Source organism: Chelmon rostratus, chromosome 10 (genome assembly GCF_017976325.1).
Source record: "Chelmon rostratus isolate fCheRos1 chromosome 10, fCheRos1.pri, whole genome shotgun sequence".
Classification (NCBI taxonomy): Eukaryota; Metazoa; Chordata; class Actinopteri; order Chaetodontiformes; family Chaetodontidae; genus Chelmon; species Chelmon rostratus.
Genome location: NC_055667.1, coordinates 3,935,404 through 3,956,898, shown reverse-complemented (window position 1 = coordinate 3,956,898; position 21,495 = coordinate 3,935,404). Strand labels below are relative to the sequence as shown.

The following is a 21,495-nucleotide window of genomic DNA, read 5'->3' as shown; positions in this document are numbered from 1 at the left end:
CCCTTCCTGTGAATTATTTCAGAACAATGCGAGCAATGTGGGTGTTGAGAACAAAGTACAGCACCTTGTGGTGGTGACTGACATCTGTAAAACTGACATGTCGGGACATGTTATCATTCAGTGGCAGAGGCCATAAATTAAGATAAACAAAAAAACATAAATTAAGCAGAATGTGATAATTTGCTCGCCCTTTTTGACGTATACTCAACTGAAAACAGCACAGAGACAATGTATTTAATGTTTGACCTCATCAGCTTCATTGATTTTTGTAAACATCTGCTTATTCTGAATTTGTTGCAGCAACGTGTTTCAGCCAAGTCGGGACAGGAGCAACAACAGACTGGGAAAAACACCTGTTTGGATCATTCCACAGGTAAACAGGTTGATTGGTAACAGGTGATAGCATCATGATTGGGTATGAGAGTAGCATCCTGGAAAGGATGGAGTTAGTGTTCATAGCTCTCTTTTGTCTGATGATAATATTCTACTAATTAAATACATTTGTACAAGAGCTTTAATGATCAATACTTAACTGAAGTTTCAATTAGAGAGGACATTGTCAATTTGCTCAAATACACCTTAGCTCAACAGTAAATGTCTACAATTACTTTATGCAAGCTTTAAGTATATTAAAATGTAGAAATGCTGTTGCAAAAAAATGTTTAAGATGGTTAAAACGATCTCTACCACAATCCCCACAAATGTGTCCATAAGTGGATAAACCTTTCATGTCAGCTGGGCTTATTGAAGGAGTTTGGAGCGGCACTTACAGGGGTTATTGCAGCAGACAGGCTCATTTTATGTAATTGGAATAGCACACACAGCCCAGAGGGGACATAACGGCTCGAAGGGTAAGGCTGGCGACATTCTACAATTTTGTTATTGTCAACAAATCTTATAAAGATCAAAGCCGACAATGAGTTATTCTGTTTCTCTAATCTCTGACCTTCCCAGTCTACGGCTCTCTACCTGAGCCCACTGCCTCCTACTAACTATGCACATCTTCAAAGACAGCTCACAGCTATATACATTCATTCATTTAAAAGGCTAAATAGTTTTCTAAAGAAGCTGGGCACTGTAGCTTTTTGCAAACATTACTCAAACAGAAGGAAACAGTGCATTTTTTGGGGACCATTTTCAGCTGCGGATTAATACACATTAGTTGCTACACTGAGTATTTCAGGCAGCAGGACAGTCTGTCAAAATAAACTACTGTGTGTGTGTGTGTGTGTGTGTTCATAGTAATGACGGAACAGATCATCCAGTGCTGAGGACTGAGAGGGTTTGTAACATTTCCTGTCACTTGACATATTCAAATGTAATAATATCCAACACTGCAACACAACCTTTCCACTGGCGGCACCGGAGTCATCAATGGTGTCACGATACACTGTGGTCAACGGTCGTACCTATATTTAAAATCAAAACATAAATCGGATCATTTATGGGTCATCATTAGGGTCTCCAGCTATCTGCTGTAGTTCCTGCTCTCCACCTTTGCCCTCATCATCCTCAGTTCCACTTGGGCTTCATTTTACCATTATCAAGCAACACAGAATTCCAAATATAATAAAAGGATGATGTTCTGTCAGTTATTTCATTACCTACCTGCTTATAAACTTCATTACTTCACTTGGGAATCAGAAAATATATCTTCGGTGTAGTGTCAATAAACCATCAGCAGAATACCTGAGGGGACCCTGGTTTATTTCTTTACCAGCGTTACCAGTCAGCTCACTACGTGTCAAGGCAGCACTGTTGGTTTGATATGCTTCTCTTGCCGCACCTGGTAGGTAAACCCAGTCTTTATCTGCTCTCTCCCTTTCCCTTTCACACGGTCACACCTTTATTTCTTTATCTTCGCTCCGCTCCCAGAGGAAATCAGGTGCTAGGCAGCAGCCTGCGAAGCCCTTTCAGGCCTCGTCTCTGTTTTTTTTTCCCACTTTTCTCTGTCTTTAACTTTGTCTTTCTTCGTCAGCCAGGGAGAAAAGCAAAAGGATGAGGGAAGGATTAGCTCATGAAAGCAAAGGGGTGGATGTAAGAGAGAAAGGGAGAGGAACAGTGAAGGGGCACAGGGAGATTCTGCAGTTGGTTGCCACGGCTACGGGAAAGCAGCTGATTAGCGTGTGTGATGTGTGCGAGTGTGTCTGGGCCTGTAGGTCCGTCCTGTGGCTGATAAATGGCCCAATACTACATGTGGAGAAGCAGCGTTTTAACGATCATTAGCAGCAGCTTCCCATTCATCACCTCTGACTTGACGGTTGCTCCGGTGTTGCACCATAACAGGCTGCAACAGTCAAATCTCCTGATTTTGAAACCCCCTGACCACAACACACACACACACACACACACACACAATTAACATCTCACATCCTTTTCCTTTTAGGCAAAATGGGGCTGGAGATGAATTGAAATTCAATAACTTGGGGACACTTTGAAAAGGCACGCTGCGTTAATATTAGTAATCGTATGAGCAGTCATGATGTCAGGCTGAATGCTGGGATCAGGCTGTGTGAGCGGATATTGGAATAGTATTTCTAGAATATTACAATGACCAAAGGTCGACAAACCAGAAAATGTTTTCATGAATGGTAATATTTCTAAATACTTACAGAACTGTTGACTGACAAAATCAACAAACAACAATTTTGACAATTGACATAATTTAAGAAGCAGAAATATCAAATACAGTATTTGTTAAGCCATTTTTGAGGGCCTCCTGAAATGGATCAAAGTTATTTTGTCAGCAGAAAATGCAATTTAACTGGATTCGTGAAATACCTAATACTGTAACACAAAAGGATAGAAACAGTTTTTCCAATGGGAAGACTTTCATGGGCCTATGGCGGCCTCTAATAGACCACTCGTCCAGTGATCGAGGTGACTTCATCCAAAGGGGTAGAGGCATATTGGACAAGGGTCTCTGATGTGTCTATGTCTAACAGAGTAGATGTGGATTTCCTTCAACACAATAGCTGTGTGTGTAAAATGTGTGTTTTCTAAGATACATACTGTGTAGAGGATCAATTATACCTACCTATACTCAACATATTCACTGGCAACAAGAAAACTCATTAGTTGCAGCTCTGATTTTCATGTCATTGGATTAGCACTACATTTACTGGACTAGAGTACGAAGTCCTCAATACAGATGAACAGGTTTGTTTTAAAAGGTCAGTGTCAGAGTCCCTCTGTCTCTGCGTGTGCAGCATCTGAGCTAGACAGCTCGCTTTCAACAGACAAGGACGCTTTCTAGGAAGCCACAGAGCACATGACGTTCAGGCCACACTGGCCACAAGCGATGGATGGAAACTGGATGCAAAGATAGCAGCTGTGACAAAACGGTGCTGACGTTAGAAAGGAAGCTGAACATCCCATTCACACAATTCTAGAGGGTTCAGTGTCGTTCACTGCAAAGTTCTCGGCCATGATAGAAAGCTGACAAAGGCTTTTCCACTTGGACACACCATGCACTCTCACACATAGGGGCCACTTTGAGTGTGTGTGTGTGTGTGTGTGTGTGTGTGTGTGTGTGTGTGTGTGTGTGTGTATTTAACACTCCCTCTGAATAGCAATGACTTGACAAAAACAATCTAGATCAACCAGCTTTGAACCAGTCCCATGCAGAGAGAGGAAAACTGGGAAGTTACTGGAACTGCTGGGGGTCATGCCCTACGGGGAGCCGGGCATTGTGGGAAAGAGACAAACAAATAAACAGATCAATCATGGCTGAATTTTTCTCTGATGAGACAGAGAGAAGTGGGTAAGGTTTCGGTGCTTTTAGCTTTTTAAACACTCTTGTGTTTCTGTTTTTTATTCTGGCTCTTAGACTTGAACTGATAAGCAAAATCAACACTCCCACGGGTTTTTTAAAGAATTCCCAGTTCTAATATATATTTGGGATTTAGTTCAGAACCTTTCCTGGCACCAAACCCCAACTCTGTGACACTGTGCCAGTCATAGGATATACACACACACAACTCCAAACCATCATGAGCGTGTTTTAAATTCCATGTGCATGTGTCAAGAAGGGCATATCTCTATATCTGTGTGGGCGGGTGTGTGTGTGTATGTGTGTGTGTGCGTGTGTGTGTGAGTGAGTGAATGAGTGACCAGTGTGTACTACCTGAAAGGAATGCAAGGCAGGGGAAAGTTTATACTGTCCTTTACCCTTGTCGACTGAATCTAAGGCAGACATTCGAACCAGCAGTGACTGACAACTTCTACAGTTTACTGTAATCAAATCGGGTGTATTTCCTCGCCTTTGAGAGGGCTGTCTAGAGCTGAAGACAATACTGCAGAAGAGCAGTTCTTAAGAATCCTTTAACCTTGTTCAACCTGTGTGATTGATGGCTTTGGATGAGAGGATGAGACCCTTAACAAAATGGATTAGAAACCAGAGGCGAGAAGGCAAAGCATCCAGACTGAGTCTGAGGCAGGAAAAGAGAAGCCAGACGGTCCCCAAGAGTCACACGAGAAAAAGCAGGCTCTTAATACACTTAAAAATGTCATCTGTCTTGGATGTAGCTGAGCAACACGTCCTGCAAGCTTCAACATTTGGGATCTGTACACGTGAGCACTGAGTGGCCCTGTGCACACACACACACACACACACACACACACACAGAGTACAGGGTGGAACACAGCACACCTTGTGTTTTTGTTTATTGCGTAAAGTCACTGTTGCATCCGTGTGACAAAATGCTGTTCACCGGCTGTCATCGGGTGGTGTCATGATGTTCTGGCTGGTGAAACAAGATGACGTCATATTAGAAGAGTGTGTACTATGGGAGTGTGTGGTAAGTGAGCGAATGGGATGTGTGTGCTATGACCTCTGCCTTACACTGTGACAAACAGTCCATGAGCTGATCAGAGGATCGCGGTAAGATCAAAAGAAACAGCAGATTAACTTCCAGGATTCAGACCAAGCACCTGAGGAAACACAGACACACTGTAGTAACCCGTGTCATGCTGGATGACATACTGTATTTGACAAATCCAATTACATCAGCCACAATTTAGTACAAAAAGTTGCATTAATGAGCTTTCGACAAAATGGATATTGTTGTAATGTACGCCATGTTTACATAAATATTCAGACTCTTTGCTCCAGCATTGGGTGCATCGTGTTTACTTTGATTATCTTGGAGACTGGAGTGGCGGTTTCAATCAATTGAGTGTGATTTCAAAAGACGCATACGCATAAGTTCCCACAATTCAAGTACTTGTCAGACTAAAAACCAAGGTCTGAACTCCAAGAAACTCTCCATGGATGTCAGAATTCAAATTGTGTCAAGCCATATATTTGGGCGATGGTAGAAAACCATTTCCAAAGCTTTGAATCAGGAGCACAGTCCATCACTGTGAAAAAGGATAATGCTTGGATCCAGCAGGACTCTTCAAAGAGCCGGACGTGGCCAAACTCAGTGAGCAGGCAGTGCCTCGCTGAGGGTGGTGACCGCTTTCAGCTCCAAAACTCCTCTGTAGAGGAGTGGGAGCACTCTGTCAACCAGCCCTTTATGACAGCGAGGCCAGACAGAAGTCATGTCTTCATAAAAGGCCGATGACTTAACACTGGGAGTTTGCCCAAAACTAGTTCAAGGACTTTAAGCATGAGGAACGATTCTCAGGCCTGATGAGACAAACCTGAACACCACAAGCTACACCTCCGGTGAAGTCCACGTCCTTGACGGGGGCTGCCCTTATATCAGTCTCAACACAGTTTGGTTCAGTATCATGAAACATAATGATGTAACAGTTAAAGTGCAGCATAACCTTATAACCCTCATCATTATCAACACTGTCGTCAGCATCATGTGATTATAATTTCTGTATTCACTATTACTACTAGAACTGTGTGCTGGTGGTTGCGTAACAATGTGAGTGCCTGTTCCTTCTTCCTTATCAATGTCCTCATCATCTTCACGAGTTCCATCTGGTCCTGCTCCTCCTCAAAGACTTCCACCCATTTTTCATCCTGACCACAACGCAAGAAGAGTCGCTTGGGTTTATTTACAATGGCCAACTGTTGTACTGATTCTCTGGCCTTGATGTGTGCTTCCTGGATTCCTGAAGAGGAGTTTCTGGTTGAGATAAGGACTCATTCACTTGTAGTTGAACTGTGGATTTTGTTTCGAGCACTGACTGCCTCCTTGGTGAAGGTGCAACAGCATTTTCTCATTAAGTATCTATTTGTCATATTGATTTTCCATTTTTCAGAAGTCTAAACACAGATCCAGACTAACAAAAATAACAATTTTGGAAGAAAGCGAAAACATTAAACAATAATAGGCTAATTTGCCCGAGTACATTTTTTTTATTTGACTACTTCGGACAAATGTAGTTGAGGATCTCTGGTTTACAGATCCTACTTCAGCAAGTGACAAGAGCAGATGCTGGATTATATTAAGAAGGGAAAGGTTGAGGCAAAATACAAGATAAATGAGAATCCAATTCCAAAAGACAGACTGCTCAAACTAACAGCCAAAAAGATGAAAATATGAAAAGAGATATTGCTGATGCCTGAAGAAGAGCGCATCCATTCGAATCGTGTTGCTTAAAATGTGCATATTTCACACAGCATGTTTCATACGTAGCAATAGGGTTGTTTTTGCATTGGCTGTGGTTCCCCTCTAGTTATTCTTCTGATGCGCTGCTAGGAATAAGAAAACATGACATTTAATCAACCAGCTGACAGGCAGCAGCTCTACGCATAAAAGGACCCAACTGTCACAGCTTTGAAACAAGTTCAGAGTCAAGTGGTCGGGTTTGAGAGACAGCGGTGTGATAATAACTAGTCAGCCTTTCTTTATTGCTCTTCTGTGTGTCCCGTATAGAAAAAGCAGGATTTTCAAAATTTGCTCCAATTAGTCCCGGGAACGAGGATGAGCAGATTCACAGCACAACAGGAACATGCATGGGAAATTACTGCCATCAGTCACTGAGCTAGTTCACACTCCTGTTGACTTAAGGGATAACTTTCGTTTTTTGCAACCTGGACCTTATTTCTAGCATTAAATACGACCATTTACTCACCCAGACAACTTTGGTGGCATTTGGAGTCGTTTTGAAGAAATTAGCCACCACGGGCTCAGAGGGGAATAGCACCAGCATGTCATACCAAAATATTGGAATATGAACGAGTTTCGCCACAGATTATGCGTTTATAGAGGCTGCGCATGGATGCCCCGAGTACTCGCATTATACGGATATACGCGCCGCTCCTCTGGGGCTAATTTCTTCAAAACGACTCCAAATGCCACCAAAGTTGTCTGGGTGAGTAAATGGTCGTATTTAATGCTACAAATAAGGTCCAGGTTGTAAAAAACAAAAGTTATCCTTTAACGTTATTGGTTAGATCACTGCAGCCTGAGGTATGAGATCAATACTGGCGCTGGGGGGGTGGAATGGGGGACAACATAACTGGTTTGAAGTGTGATGGTCCATTTCAAAGCTAGAAGAAAACAAAATGAGGAAATTGAATCATTAAACCTGCCCTTAGTGGTGACACTGCCAGCATCAACGTGTCTATGTTGTCTTTCGTCTCTTTTTGGACTTTGGAGTTGGATCTGTGTTTCTGTGTGTGTGTGTGTGTGTGTGTGTGTGTGTGTGTGTGTGTGTGTGTGTGTGTGTGCACATGGTGAGCCGGTGGTGAGACCATGAATTAAAGAGGAGATTAATGAGTCAGGACATGGAGGCTCAGACTCCAATCTGTTCCCTGCCCGACTCTGGGGGCTGTCTTTCTTTACAAAACCCCACACACACACACACACACACACAGCTGAAGCACAGTGGGAAGGCCAAGGACTCAGGACCGTGTGTACGTCAGGACAGAGCTCATGTTTAGGAGCGTGTTCAGACAGAGATGGAGAACAGAGAGAGGTGGCTGAAGGAAATGAATGGACAACCCTCCACTCCATAGGCCATTACCCCACCCTGACACCTCACCATGACCCTAAGACCTGCCATCTGTTTGGAAGGCACAGAAACAGGAATTAAAAGAGGAAACAATGACACTGAGACTGAACGAAAAAAGACACAAAGAGAGGCAGGGAGTGAGACAAAATAAGAAAGAAAAATGAGAGGAAACTAGAACAAAAGAACAAGGGTGAAGCAGGCTGCAGGGGGGAAAAAAAGGCTGACGAAAACGACGGGAAACTGGAAAGCGGGAAACCCATGAGGAGAAAAGTATGCGGAAAGGGGAGCAAGTGGCAGCAGTGGGGCTCACTGACACATTTCCTTGAAACTACCCATCACTTACTGTACATTGTCAAAAAGTTCAACAACATGAAAAGACAGCGATTCCCCAGAATCACTCTAGCACAGATGAGTATCTATAGGCCCTTCACAAGTCTGTTTTTGTTCTCTCTGTCTATTATCTCCTGTTTCTTATTGCAGAGCTACTGAAGGCATCTTTTGTCTTTATTGCTTTACCCCCTCGGCCATTCAAACAAGCCTGTGATGAATATAACGATGATGGCCTTGATGCTCTTTATCATCATTTTGTCCTCGTGCTATATGAGAGTGGGTGCCACATTACCATGAAATACTCATCAACCCTCGCTATCCATCCCTCAGCTCTCCCACTTTAATACATGCCATGAGACTCACTAATCCCATGATATGCCTCATAATCTGATCACAGATATGAGCATAGAGAGAGAAACAGAGAGGGGAGAGACAGATAGAGAGAGAAGGATGAGAGGGATGAAATGCAATCAGAGAGGAGAGGGATGCGGGCAGATGCTTAGGCTTTGCACTCAGCTGCATGAAGACAGAAGATGGATAAAAGAGAAGAGAATATGCCGCCGGAGGAAGGGTAGGGATGGGGTGCTGGAGAGGTAGAGAACGAGGGGCCAAGCAGACAGAAGGAGAGGGGAGTATGGAGAGGAAGATGGAAGGAGGGGGAAAGACATGCTCGTGACCTGATTTCACCACTAAGCCTCGGAGAACTGGAGCAGCACGTAGGCAACCAAATGCAGCGTCTTCGCTCTGCTCCACAAACATCCAGTTGTTCTGTTCCTGCAACATGTAAGCTACACGTATAGAAACACAAACTACATGCATGCATGCTACCTATTAACCCACGTGCTGCACTCTCATCTAGCTGAGTCACTAGCCCCGTCTTCCTCTCTGTTTGCCTTCCACGCCATCTGCATCTGCCTCTCTCTGCCCTTGTCTGCCTCACGTTGCCAGCGACTTCCAATGGGGAGCAGTAAACAATGGTGCACCACAGTGCAAGTCTAATGTCTGGCAAAGTCGCTCTAATAGCTCCACGCTCTGCAGTGTGCTGGCAGTATAGACACACGCGCTCATCTATTACACAGCTGGATGTCTGTCCTGTATACATAAACAGCGTCTGGATATGGAACATACGGACGGCTCGCCGCTGTGACACCAGTGTGTGTGTTTCTAAATGAGAGAAAGGCGAAACAGAGAGGGACTCCGATGCAGTCTAAATGCTGCAAAAGTAATCATTAGAGATTGTCAGGACTACAGGTCTTATCTTTCACATGACCAACTGATGTTCTGACAGAAGCTTTAAACACACACACACACACACACACACACACACACACACACACACACACGCACACACACACACACACACAGTTGTTGTCTAAAGGCCTGCCCTACCATTACTTGCTATAGAAATGATGAGGTGAGTGGTTATTGATGTACTGACTGCCAGACTGCTTGTTTCATGAGCTAAAATAACTAATACAGCTTTTCAGTATTAACTGTCACAATAAAGTGATTACAAATTTTCAAATTTCAAGCTCATCCACATCTGAAGTTTTGCTGTGTGTCACCCTGGTTCTAATGTCCTTTGCACCAGTTTCTCGGATCTAAAATAGAGCAAAAGGCAGACGGGATGATCCTGCAGGAATGGTACAGCCCTAATTTCCTCAAACGTGAGCAAGAGGCTGCCCCCTGCAACCACATGAGAACGGTGTAGCCAAGAGCCTCTCCTTTAAGGCAAACAGGAGTCTCTAAACATGTCGGACACACGTTTTCATGCACTCACATAAACACAACCAACACACACCTAAAATCATGTGGCATGTCCCTGATGTTCTTGTCATGGAGCTGAAGGCAACTGAATGAAACAATCTGTTCGCTGCCATTTTCAAGCTGTGGCTCTGACACACGCCATTGACTACAAACACACACGCACACAATACACATGTCGGATCCCACAGATCGTGAACTACAGCGTGAGCTGACGCGCACGCATACAAAAACAATAGACACATCCATGGCTGAGCAGCTACATTCATACAAAAACATTCACAGATCAATCTGCATAGACCAACCCACCACAAAGAGGCGGTTATTGACGGCGCTCGAACAAAAGTGTCTGCCATTGATCCAATGCAAAAAGGGTTTACGGGAGTTGTCTGTGCGTATGGATCCTATACGTGTCACAAAGTTGAAGAATGACATACTGACAAAGACGCTTTTTGATCAGCGATGGCTTTGTCTGCGAAGCGACAACACACCTGTGGGTACAACTAAAAAGCCAGCAGAGCAAATTCCTGTGCGTGTGTATGTGGCCACAGGTCCTTTGTTTGAGATAGTCACATGACCAGTCTGATTTGGCGCCGTCCCCTCCCTTCTGCAGCGCTCCACCATACAATAAAATGTATGAGACAACAACAACCTGTGCCACGTGTGCCATTACGAACAAACACACAATCAGTTCATGGAAACTTCGCTTGCTTAGCAAAACACTATCCTTACAACAAATCCAGAAAAACACATCTCTCCTAATTAGCCACATGTGAGCTGTTAGCAAGTAAGGGAAAACGAGGAGGATGAGATGGAGGGAGTAAAAGAGGGATGAAGGGAAAGATGAAGGGATGGTGGCAGCAGGACAGGTGGGAGTGGGGGTGTGGGGGTAGTGAGCGGGGATCAAGTCAGTGGAAATCGATAGCAGTGATGATGATGATGTTATGGCCGGTGTGTGTGAGTGTGTGCGTGTGTGTTTTTGATAAACAAAACTGACAAACATGGGAAAAAGCACTGGAACGTGGTTACACAGGGTTTATGGCAAGATTGATGGGGCGTGTGGCAGCATGTCTTCTCTGTAAGGTGTTTTGCCACTGTAGCTGGTAGGGTAGATGAGAGATAGAGGGATGTAGAAATGAGAAGGAAAGGAATGAAAAAGGAGGGAAAGGAAAGGATGGGCAGACAAGGGGGGACATAAAGGAGCTCAAAATGATGAATCGAGGAGGAGGGGGAGGAGGTACAGATAGAAAAATAAGGGACAAAAATCGATCAGCGGCAGGGGGAGGAGCGTTCGTAGAGGAGATGGGAGGACACAGGAGAGAAGCAGGGGGAGAGACATGTAGAAGATGAAGGGTGGGGGGTGATGGTGAGAGAGACCGAAAGAGAGAGAGAAAGAGAAAGAGAGAGAGAGAGGCGGGCTGGATAGGTCCCAAGGGTGACATTTCCTGCTCTTCTCTGGTAGGAGAGTCTGACAGACGACACAGTGGATCTTAACTGCCTATCCTATGTGCATGTTAATTACACAGAGGGGGGGGGGGGGGGGGGGGGGGGGGGAGACAGAGAGAGAGAGAGAGAGAGAGAGAGAGAGCAAGTCTCCTAAGGAGAATGGCACAAAGGAAGCTCAGGTGTTTCCGTTGTCAAAACAAGTCAGTGGACTTAAACCTTAAACTACAGCCTCAGAGTGTAACCCATTTCACGGTACATTCATAATCCCACATCTAGATAAACATGCTGTTGATGGTTTAATATTGTACATCTGTGTTATTGTCGATGCGTCGCAGGCTAAAACAACATCTCTCAATACATTTGGACTTCCCTAGCCTGCCTGTGGCTCTGAGACCACAGCCCATTGGTTCCTACAGCAGAAGTGAGTCCTTGAATATATATAGCTGTATTTTTTTAAAAAAGGATCAGCAACTTCACTTAAAAAGAAGTAAGTGGTATTTGTTGGGGACTCTTTCGCTGCGGAAATACACACTTGGTGCTCTTGTATTTCCAACAATGGAGCTCTGTGGCACTGAGGGATGACATACATCAGGCTTGGATACACAAACAGTACTTGTTAGTGGATGCAGTGCATTCATTAGAGTTGGCATTTTGATGGGTTTTTTGACTATAAGAAAAAATATAGAATATCAGCAGACTTTTCATTTAAGTGCTCATGCTGAAAATCGCATAACATGTTCCACATACAGCCGTAAGCAGCAGGAGTGATGAAAAAACCTACGCTTTCACCGCTTTAGACTTTCACTGCTCGAGGACATTTTTCTTGTAGTTAACTTTTCCTTGACCTTACCAAGACCGTCAACAGCACAAAGCAGCCAGCACAACTGGGATAATGGTCTCTGCTTCTGCACTGGAACAACCCCCCGACCCAACATCCCCGTCCAGCTCCAGCCAAGCTTCCCCAGACCGTGGCAGTGTGGTTCTTCTAATGAGTTTAGCTTTTATTAGTCTGTCAGAGGGAAAAAAAAAAACATTGTTTCCGCCAGTAGCAGGTCGAGATATTATTCATCTATAATTGGTAATAACCCTGTACCCCCACCCTCAGGCGGCTTAATCTCCACTGAGTAATCACTGCCATCGCCGGCTCTGCTGGAAACAGCATTATTAGGTCGATGGCAGTGTCTCTACCTCTGCTGTCTGCCAAGGTTTATTATCTGACAATATATGGCTTTACTCCCGCGCTTCTTTTAAAAGCACAGGCTGCGGAGGGGGAATCTGGCTGAGCGTATTTATCTCCCATCAAATATCTCAGCATTCTGGACAGAGGAGGCTCCAAAATAAGCTCCGGCGGGATCATTTAGGCTGAGGCTTTATCAGTTTTTATGACGGCAAGGCTGGCTCTGTAGTGCAAAACACCTAGCACTTTTCAGTATTTAACTGTCACCCCCACTATCCCACCAAGCTGCCACACTTTTTCTTTGTGTTTATGTACAGAAAATCTACAGGAAAATGTGATTTTGTCTATGAAATGTCATATTGAAAAATGTCCCTTATAATTTCACAGAGCCGAAGCTGACAGATTCATTACTTTACTTAATTTATTTATTTAATTTAATATCTAATATTCTTAATTTATATTTAATATTAATTTCTTATTTTATCCATTTTTGTTTAACTTAGCAAAACACAAAGCCAAAACCCAAAGACACTGATTTTCCTACCATGTATGACACAAAGTGCAAAAATGGTCTTGGCAGTATTATTAAGAAATTACTGCTTCCTAAATAAGGTTTTAGCTTGCAAATGCAAAGTGTCAGATTATGGAGATGAGAAAACCACAAACTGCGGTCCCAACTGTAAAGTCCCAACTCTTGGGAAACACCCCTGAGCTCAAATCAGGAAATTAAACCAACACAGATTACCTCTGTACAACCTTCACAAGACAGAAAACTAACTGTCACTTTCTTACATTCTTTTTCCACTTTCCCTGTCACAGTCCTTCCAAACATAAAATATTTACAAATTTGGGAAGCAACAACAAGATCATGAGAAAGAGGGAGAAAGAGACAGTGAGAGTGACCTTGCTGCTGCTTAGAGCAGACTAATATTTCATCAGCTAACACTAAGAGCACACCTGCCTCACAGCTTTACTCAGGTTCCCACATCTGCCAACGGCTATGTGCTTCATCCCTGTGAGGAGGCGTCAGGGGAGGGAAGGAAGGAAGAAAGAGGGAAATAAAAGACAGAAGGAAAGGGAGACAACAAAGTCTCATGTGGGTTTACTCAGAGACTCTTGTGCATTTCAGGGAAAGTGTAGGTGCTTTGAACAGACAAACCACAAAAAAGTAATGATACTGTGACAAAGAAGGGGAAAGCACAGCATGATGGGAAGGAATGATAAGACTCCAGTGGTAAACCCCCTACAGAATTGTATATTTTAATTTACCACTGCATGTAGAGGTTGACCAACCATCAGCTTTGTCCTGCTCCAAACTTACCATGTCAACCTTTAAAAATTCCCTACTGCTCAACCTCTAGTGGCAAATAAAATGATGCACAACTATCATGAGACAAATATTGAGCCAATGCTCTGTCCCCAACACTATGACAAAGGCAACAATGAGGAAGGAAGTGGCATCATGTGCTCAAGGCAATGTTATCCAGTGGCAGGAGAAGTGGACACTCTCAACATGCTGATCCCTTCAACATTTCAGATATATGAAGTCATTCACTTCTCCAAGTCTAGGTTAGACTGACATGCAAGCCACTGACCAGAGCAGTTACAGCATGCTAACTGGTGTCGCTAGTTTAACGATGCTGAGCAAAATACCTCTGCACGAATGTGTGAATGTGTTTGTGTTTGATGTGTGTGTGTGGGTGGGTGCCTAGATAATTTTGACTACATGAGATCATGAATCACCTACACATGACAGATGTGTTGATGACAGTGATGGTGAAAAATATTTATTAGTTGTCAGGAGGAGGAATCAGCTTAACCATTAGATCAGCCTCTTCATCACTGAGCTATTTTCACTCGGGGTGCATGATAGTTATAACAGGAAATTATGACATCATTCCGATATATCCGATTTCACGACGATTAGCCCCGATAACATATATATCTTTGTCAGCACGGCTGTGCCTTGCTCTCAGTATGAGACCCGAATGGCCTGCAGTGAATGCTGCGTTCAAGTGACGTCGGCATAATCAGAAAAACTCATCTCACTGGGAAAAATCAAGAATACCCCCCTCAGGCTAGAAAACAACTCATTAACTCTGTCATAGTTTTGGTAGTTGCTGACTTGAATTTATATTCGCAGTATTTTTCCACATGTTACACATAAAAAATAGAAACATGAACTTAAAAAGGCCGAAAGAACGACTAGCAAACGAGGGAACAGGGGGGATTTACGTTACACCTTGAATGCAGCATGCAGCACGGGTGCTTACGAAAACAGAGTTCAGACTTCTTCAAAGTTTCCGAAGAAGACAGTTCGCTGGTTATTCGTGACAAATGTTCCAAGTATTGATGTCATGATGTTAGGTATATGTGTGTGTTATCGGTTATCAGTATCGGCCTTTAGGAGCTGAAAGTTATCGGTTATCGGTTTTTAAAAAACATTTATCGTGCATCCCTAATTTTCACTACAAATGCGCCTCCAGTTTGTGAACAACAGGGGAGGAATTATACCACGGCCTGCTGGGGTGTGGCAGTAATGCCCCTTCTACCACACGGCAGTTTGGCATGTCCTGTTTTGAACTGGCCGTTGTGCCGTTAAAAGAAAGTTGTGGTTTTCCTCATTTAAAACTACATGTAGCCCAGCAAATAAACACTCACGGTTCCCAGTGTCTCCGTCATCAAGCTGCACATCAACAGCGGCGCAAGATTTCTCCCACTCTGCCACCATAAACAGCTGCATAGTGTTAGTTAGCTACTTACCACTTCTCTCTGTATACGGTCTGAAGGGGATATGATGTAGAAATTCAAGAATTGTTGTGATATTTCAGTCTGAACCGAAGTGGTGAACTGAACACCACACTGTCATCCCTTGTAATGACACCATGGCTAAAAACAGCGGCACCAGGAAAAGGGTGGTATTGCATTCTTGAGAGCATACCTCTGGGAGCTGGTACGGAGGATGCTGCAGCATCCCTTTAACAAAGGAACAAGTAACACCAGTATGCTGTAAAGCTCTAGCCTTCACCATCACATATCGCATCCTGAGGTTTCTATAACCTAATCCTCGCTACCTGCCTCTCCTCTGTTTTATCTACAAGTTTCAGTCCACCGTGGAGATAAATAAATACATTCTATGTGTGCAGTCCCTTTCTGGCCAAAGTCACTTTCTGCCCAGTGGGATTTTCTTTTAAGCATGCTGTTCAGCCACTGGGATGTCAGTTTCCATAGGATCGACCTTCGACCTGGCGTTGTACAGAGCTGGAGAAAATATAAACAGCCCCTCCCCTCGCTCTCCTCCATACCATCAAATGGTCGCCACAAAGGAAAAGAGCTGACCTTAACTGTCCTGGAGCACATGTCTGTGCGCGCGCACACACACACACACACACACACACACACACACACACACACACACACAGATTGTCAGTACCAGGACGGCCCACTCTCCAGCTAACCCCAGGAAAAAAACTAAGAGCTTTCATCTGCATGCAGCTGCCTTGGTGGAGAACACAACAGAAGAGAGGACAAGACGGGGGGGGGGTCATGGACAGATAGTGGAAGAAGAAAAAAAGGCAAAGCACAGAGCCAATCAACTGACCGGAGTAAAACAAAGGGCTATCTGTAAAAGCCCTGGACTTCATCCCACCCTGTGATGGGAGAACTTCGATCCCCAGGCAGGCAGGCTGCGGAGAGCTACAAAGCCCTGATGTAGCCTGTTAAGCTCCCACTTCGATTCAGCTCATTGAGCTCCGCGCTGCTGATCAATTAGAGAACAGCTGAGCAAGCTGCTGACCACGTAAACATTCTGTTTTTAAGCACAAATGTTTTTTTTTTTTTAAGACCACGTGTGCTGCATGTTTTCTAGGTCTTTCCATTATATCTAATCTGCATTTGATAGGTTACGACATGTATGAGCCAATAAAAACTATGCTCGATACAGCTCACCACCAATGATACAGTATCATTGGACGTCAGGCCACTGACAAACAGGCACATGATGCATACAACATGCCAAAACACAACAAGCAAATGTGGTCTTTTCAGTATTTACCAGAGACAGAGAACCACATCCGAAACTGCACATACAACCAAAAATGCTAGAAGCCATTAGCATCCACACACATTTTCCAGCACTAGTTGGAAAAATATGGACAGGATTAATGTGCATTTTCAAATATGCTGCTGCTCAGTGTTACTGCCAGCTGTGGTGTGTAGGAAAAGTGTCAACATGGAAATTTTCCAGTCAGGCAACATAAGCTTACCTTACCTGTGAAAGGGGCTACATAAGCAAACAGATCATACCGCAAGCACTTGAATGCACTTCTCATCTCTGAGTATGTTTGTGTGCTTCTGTGTGTCTGTTTGAGAGACTCACCCATCCTCCTTGGCTCTGGATCCAGGGCTGAATATGGTTGTCCAGGTAGACTGTCATCCACTCTATGATCCTGCCCACCAGCGGACTCATCTCCTTCTCCACGCACTCGACGCACAGCGCCCCGCCGAAAGCAAAAAGCCCTACTATGCGGCCCCAGTTGACTCCGTCCCGGAACACCTCATCCATCACGTTCTCGAAGCTTTGGTAGGCCGTGGCCGGCGTGATGTGCAGCTGGTTGTGCAGATCGCTGAAGGCGCGGGCGTACCGCAGCTCAAACTCGTTGGCCGAGTCCCGGAGGGCTTCTTTGACCGAGTCCAGGCTCGTCGTTGACGGCAACCGTTGCTGCCGCAGCGGGGACGCTGGGGGGGTCCCAGGGCTCATGCCGTTAAAAGTCCCGTTGGCGTGCGTCGCTACCCGCTGTTCCTCACCCAGTCCTGCTTCCCCCCCATCAGTCCTGTTTGGAGGCTCTATGAGTCCCATGTGGTGGAGAGGATAGTTTCTCTGGGAGAGTTTATAGTTTATGTAGAAAACCACCAGTTCTCTGTTTTGAGACATTTTATGTTTAAATATTCTTTTCCTCTTTACTCCGGTCCGTCTCTGCTCCCCTCTTGGATGAGCCTTGCTGTGTTAGAGTGAACACACTGTGCCAGGCTTTCTCCCTGCGTCTCCTCTGTTCAGACCACCATGGCCAGCTGATATCCAGAGGACACTTGGGGGGTGAAAACCAAACCTACACAAGGCTGACAAATCAGCTCAGGTCCTGTGGAGAGACAATGAAACAACAATGAAAGGTCAAAATCTGGATGGCCCAGAGAATGCTGTGATTATATATATGTGTGTGTGTGTGTGTGTGTGTGTGTGTGTGTGTGTGTGTGTGTGTGTGTGCGTGCGTGTGTCAGGAAAGGGGTGTGTGCAGGGATGGCTGCAGACTTTCAAATTAAATTTGGACAGGTAGGGTCAAAGTGCATTTCTCTAATTGGGCTGTTACATATGGAACAGATGGCAGTGATATTAATGAGACAATATTAGAGCGAGTATGTGCCTGTATGTGTGAGAGAGAGAGAGAGAGAGTGTGTGTGTGTGTGTGTGTGTGTGTGTGGGAGAGTGAGAGAGAGAGAGTGTGTGTGTGTGTGGGAGAGTGAGAGAGAGAGGATGGCCACAGTATAAAAAGACAAAGGAGGGGTGAGGAGAGATCAGAGGGACAGTCTGGGCTTGAAGGTCCACATAGTCACCTTATCCTAATCAGTGACCTCTCACCTTCAGTCTGAACTAGGTGCTGTGTGTGTCTCATCTCTCAGCTGTCTGCTACTCACACACTGATCCGCAACACCATATATCACCATACAAAACTGCCTTTAAAACTGATGAGTCATTATCTCACATTATTAGTGTCTGGGGTTGGTTTGAATGTATTAATACACATCACATCATCCACATTGGCCTGACATCACTGCCTCATTATGAAGGTGTGAACACAGGTGTCGGACACACAAAATAAACTACAAGATTACTAGAACCTTATAGCAGTGGCTAGTTGCCGTTGCTATAAGGTGCTCAGCTACTTTGCTTGCGATGTCATTGAATTTCCAGTGTACATAATGCAGTGAACTCTTTCTGAACTCAGAGTTGAAATCTCTATTGGCAAACATGTTTTCGGACAGATTGAGCAATGCTGTGGTTTAGCATTGAAGCAACACAACAAAATCTAAAAAATTAAAAGAAACATTTTACACTACCTTCTTACATTTTGGATGAAAAAAAACTGAATCATCATCATAGTGAATTTCTCCATAGTGAGATCAATAAAGTCTGATCTAATCTAATCGAAAATAATCTGTAGATTAAAGGAATGAGAAAAGAACTGTTCAGCCCTCATTCAAATGTTGAAAAAGTAGGCCTGGAAATACAAGGATTATTTTTCTTTTAAAAAGCATGTATATATTAATCAGTAGTTCCATGCAATCTGTGTCCGTCAACACAATTCTCCATCTGCCTTCTGACACTGTGTTAAAATATTCTGGCATTGAGCCCAGTGATAAAAGCCTTTCCATCATGCCCTGCTGTCACTCATCCTTCTCTCACAATTTCGCCACAAAGCAGGTATGCAGGTATCCAAAGATGTGGGAGGCACGTGACCTTCTGATGATCCCAAACTGTCAGCCGATCATCATGTGGGAACCTGACCTTTCCGACAACAATATTGACATTTAAGATGATAAGTGGTTGGACCTAATAGTTGGTGTGTGAGGCAGACGGAAGGAGAGCTCCATGCAAATAGTGTTATTATTACATAACGCGTTAACTATTCTTCCTGACAGCACAATGGAGGCCCGATATAGTCTCTATTGGCAACTGGCCAATCAAGCGCTTTCAACCAAGTTTCGTCCAAGTCCAAAAACTTCAACTTCTTACAAACATACCTTCTGCAGACTAATTGGGTCATAATTCGCACTCAAAGAAACACAAAGAGCCTGACGCAGCAGATGAAGACCCACAAGGCAACAGTGTTTACAATGGCCACATGGTCCCATGCTACCAGCACGTGGCTCGGGCTTTAACAACCCCGCACCGATGTAAACACCACACAGCTCCTACAGGAATACCACCGAGTCACAGCGAAATGGAGCACCTAAACGCAACATTTGTAATGACAGTCGCTCAAATATTAACTCAAATAAAGCAAAGTGGAGGCTGTGTCCGTGTTTATTACGGTGGAGTCTGGACTGTAACTTACAGATAAAGCAGCCTGGGTGCGTTAGCTGCGTCTGTAGGCTGCACATGTTGGTCGTGTGAGCCCCATCTGTGTTTCGATGTAAATCTCCAGATTAAACATATATTCCCATTTCCACTTCGATCGCTGTTTTGTGATATAAAGACTACGTAAAACGTGAACATTGGCGCCTTACCAGCCGTGCTGAATAAAATCACATGGAATAACCCTCGGCTCGTTCACCGTTTCTTTCAGTCAAAACGCCCCGAAGCTGTCAGTCAGTTAGTCAGTCCGTCTCTCCGTCTGTACAAACACTGTCAAAATCCAAGTGTGTGAAACACTCTGTGTAAGGAGTGTGTATATTTGCACATCTCCGTCTCCTCCTCCTCCTCCTCCTCCGCCCCCGCCGCTCTTTGCATGCCCATCCCTCCTCTATTACGTAACGAGACGCCTTCGGAAATGTCTGAGTATCTGGATCACGATCGTGTGGAGAATCCTCGCTTATGCTGGCCTTTAAATCCAGGACTGCACAGATGATTAAACTCAGTCTGGTAAAATAACCCGAGACGAAATTATAGCGTTTCCTATCCTACAGTGTAACCCGACAAACAGTGTGAAGACAACAGTCACCCACACCGATGTGCCTACTAATTTCTCGATCCTGTGCACATAACTAATGCGGGTTGTATCTCTTTGTGTCACAATTTGATCCCATTTTATTTGTCACACAGTTTACCTGTTATTTTGCTTATCACGTTAAACTAAAACATAAAGGACAGGACTGATGCACTTTTCTTGTCTGTTCTGTCATTGCACATCATTTGAACTGTGTTCCTTATTGCTTTATTCAACCAACGCTTTGATATTTCCAGTCAAAAGCACACTTCACAAATTGAATTTGCTAACGGATGACCGGGTTTTATAGGAGCCCCTGAAGGCAGCACACTGGGCAAAAGACCTTTAATCACAACGCATAAAAATGCGACACCACCCTCTGCTCCAGCTCTAAATAGGCTTCACCACATACACGATAAGCATTTCAAAACGGATTCTTTAGCAAAGCTTTACAGGCAGACACAGCTCCGCCTGTACGAACGCTACTATAAACAGCTAACGCCACAGAACATATAGGGTACTGAAGATGGCTGTCACTGACATATTTCGGTGCTAGTATGGTCGCACATTCGTCAACTGTACACCTACAAAGGTGTATTTATAGTGGCAAAAAACATTTACTGCAGTTTACAAGTTTGCTTTGCATTAAACATAGTAAGATTTGGCTAGCTAGCAGGAAACAAAATGATAGCTACGCATTCTTCTTCCAAATGTGTCGACCTCCTCCTAAGTATAGGTGGATTCAGACAGGAAAATCCACCCTCTCTGCCATCCTTTCTCCCATAATTTCGCCAACACAACAACCACAGTCTTTGGAATTACATTCGCAGACTGACCAGAAACTCTTACTTGTGGGATGGTCTCCATAAAATCATGACTGCTGCCTCACAATCCAGACCCCAGCAGGAATAATCCTATCCGTCATTGCTAGCCTGTCTGGCTAACGCCGACGGAAATTACTTAGCCAGCTACTGGCTCAACCATCGATCCGCCCACAGCTACGTATCGACGTAACCTCACGCCAGATAGATGACAGCGTTCATTCAGCTTGGAGTCTGCAACAAATGCATTAGGGATAAAATGTTCTTTTCAGCGGAGCTTGGTATTTGTGAGTCACTCCCTGACTTTATATGAGGGCTAGCTGGGCCGGCTAGCAGG

The 21,495-nt window shown here is 44.3% G+C and overlaps 1 protein-coding gene across 1 annotated transcript in view; it reads right to left on the bottom strand.

Moving 5' to 3' along the window:
• Positions 1–21,307, bottom strand: part of bcl2l1 (BCL2 like 1) — a 28,365-nt gene extending 7,058 nt beyond the window's left edge. Inside the window, exons 1-2 of the mRNA XM_041946386.1 lie at positions 21,187–21,307; positions 17,013–17,772 (exon numbers count right to left, since the gene is read on the bottom strand). Of these exons, the coding sequence (XP_041802320.1) occupies positions 17,013–17,567 (555 nt within the window). The 5' untranslated portion in view covers positions 17,568–17,772; positions 21,187–21,307. The remainder of the gene's footprint in view (positions 1–17,012; positions 17,773–21,186) is intronic.
• Between the last annotated feature and the right edge of the window lie 188 nt (positions 21,308–21,495).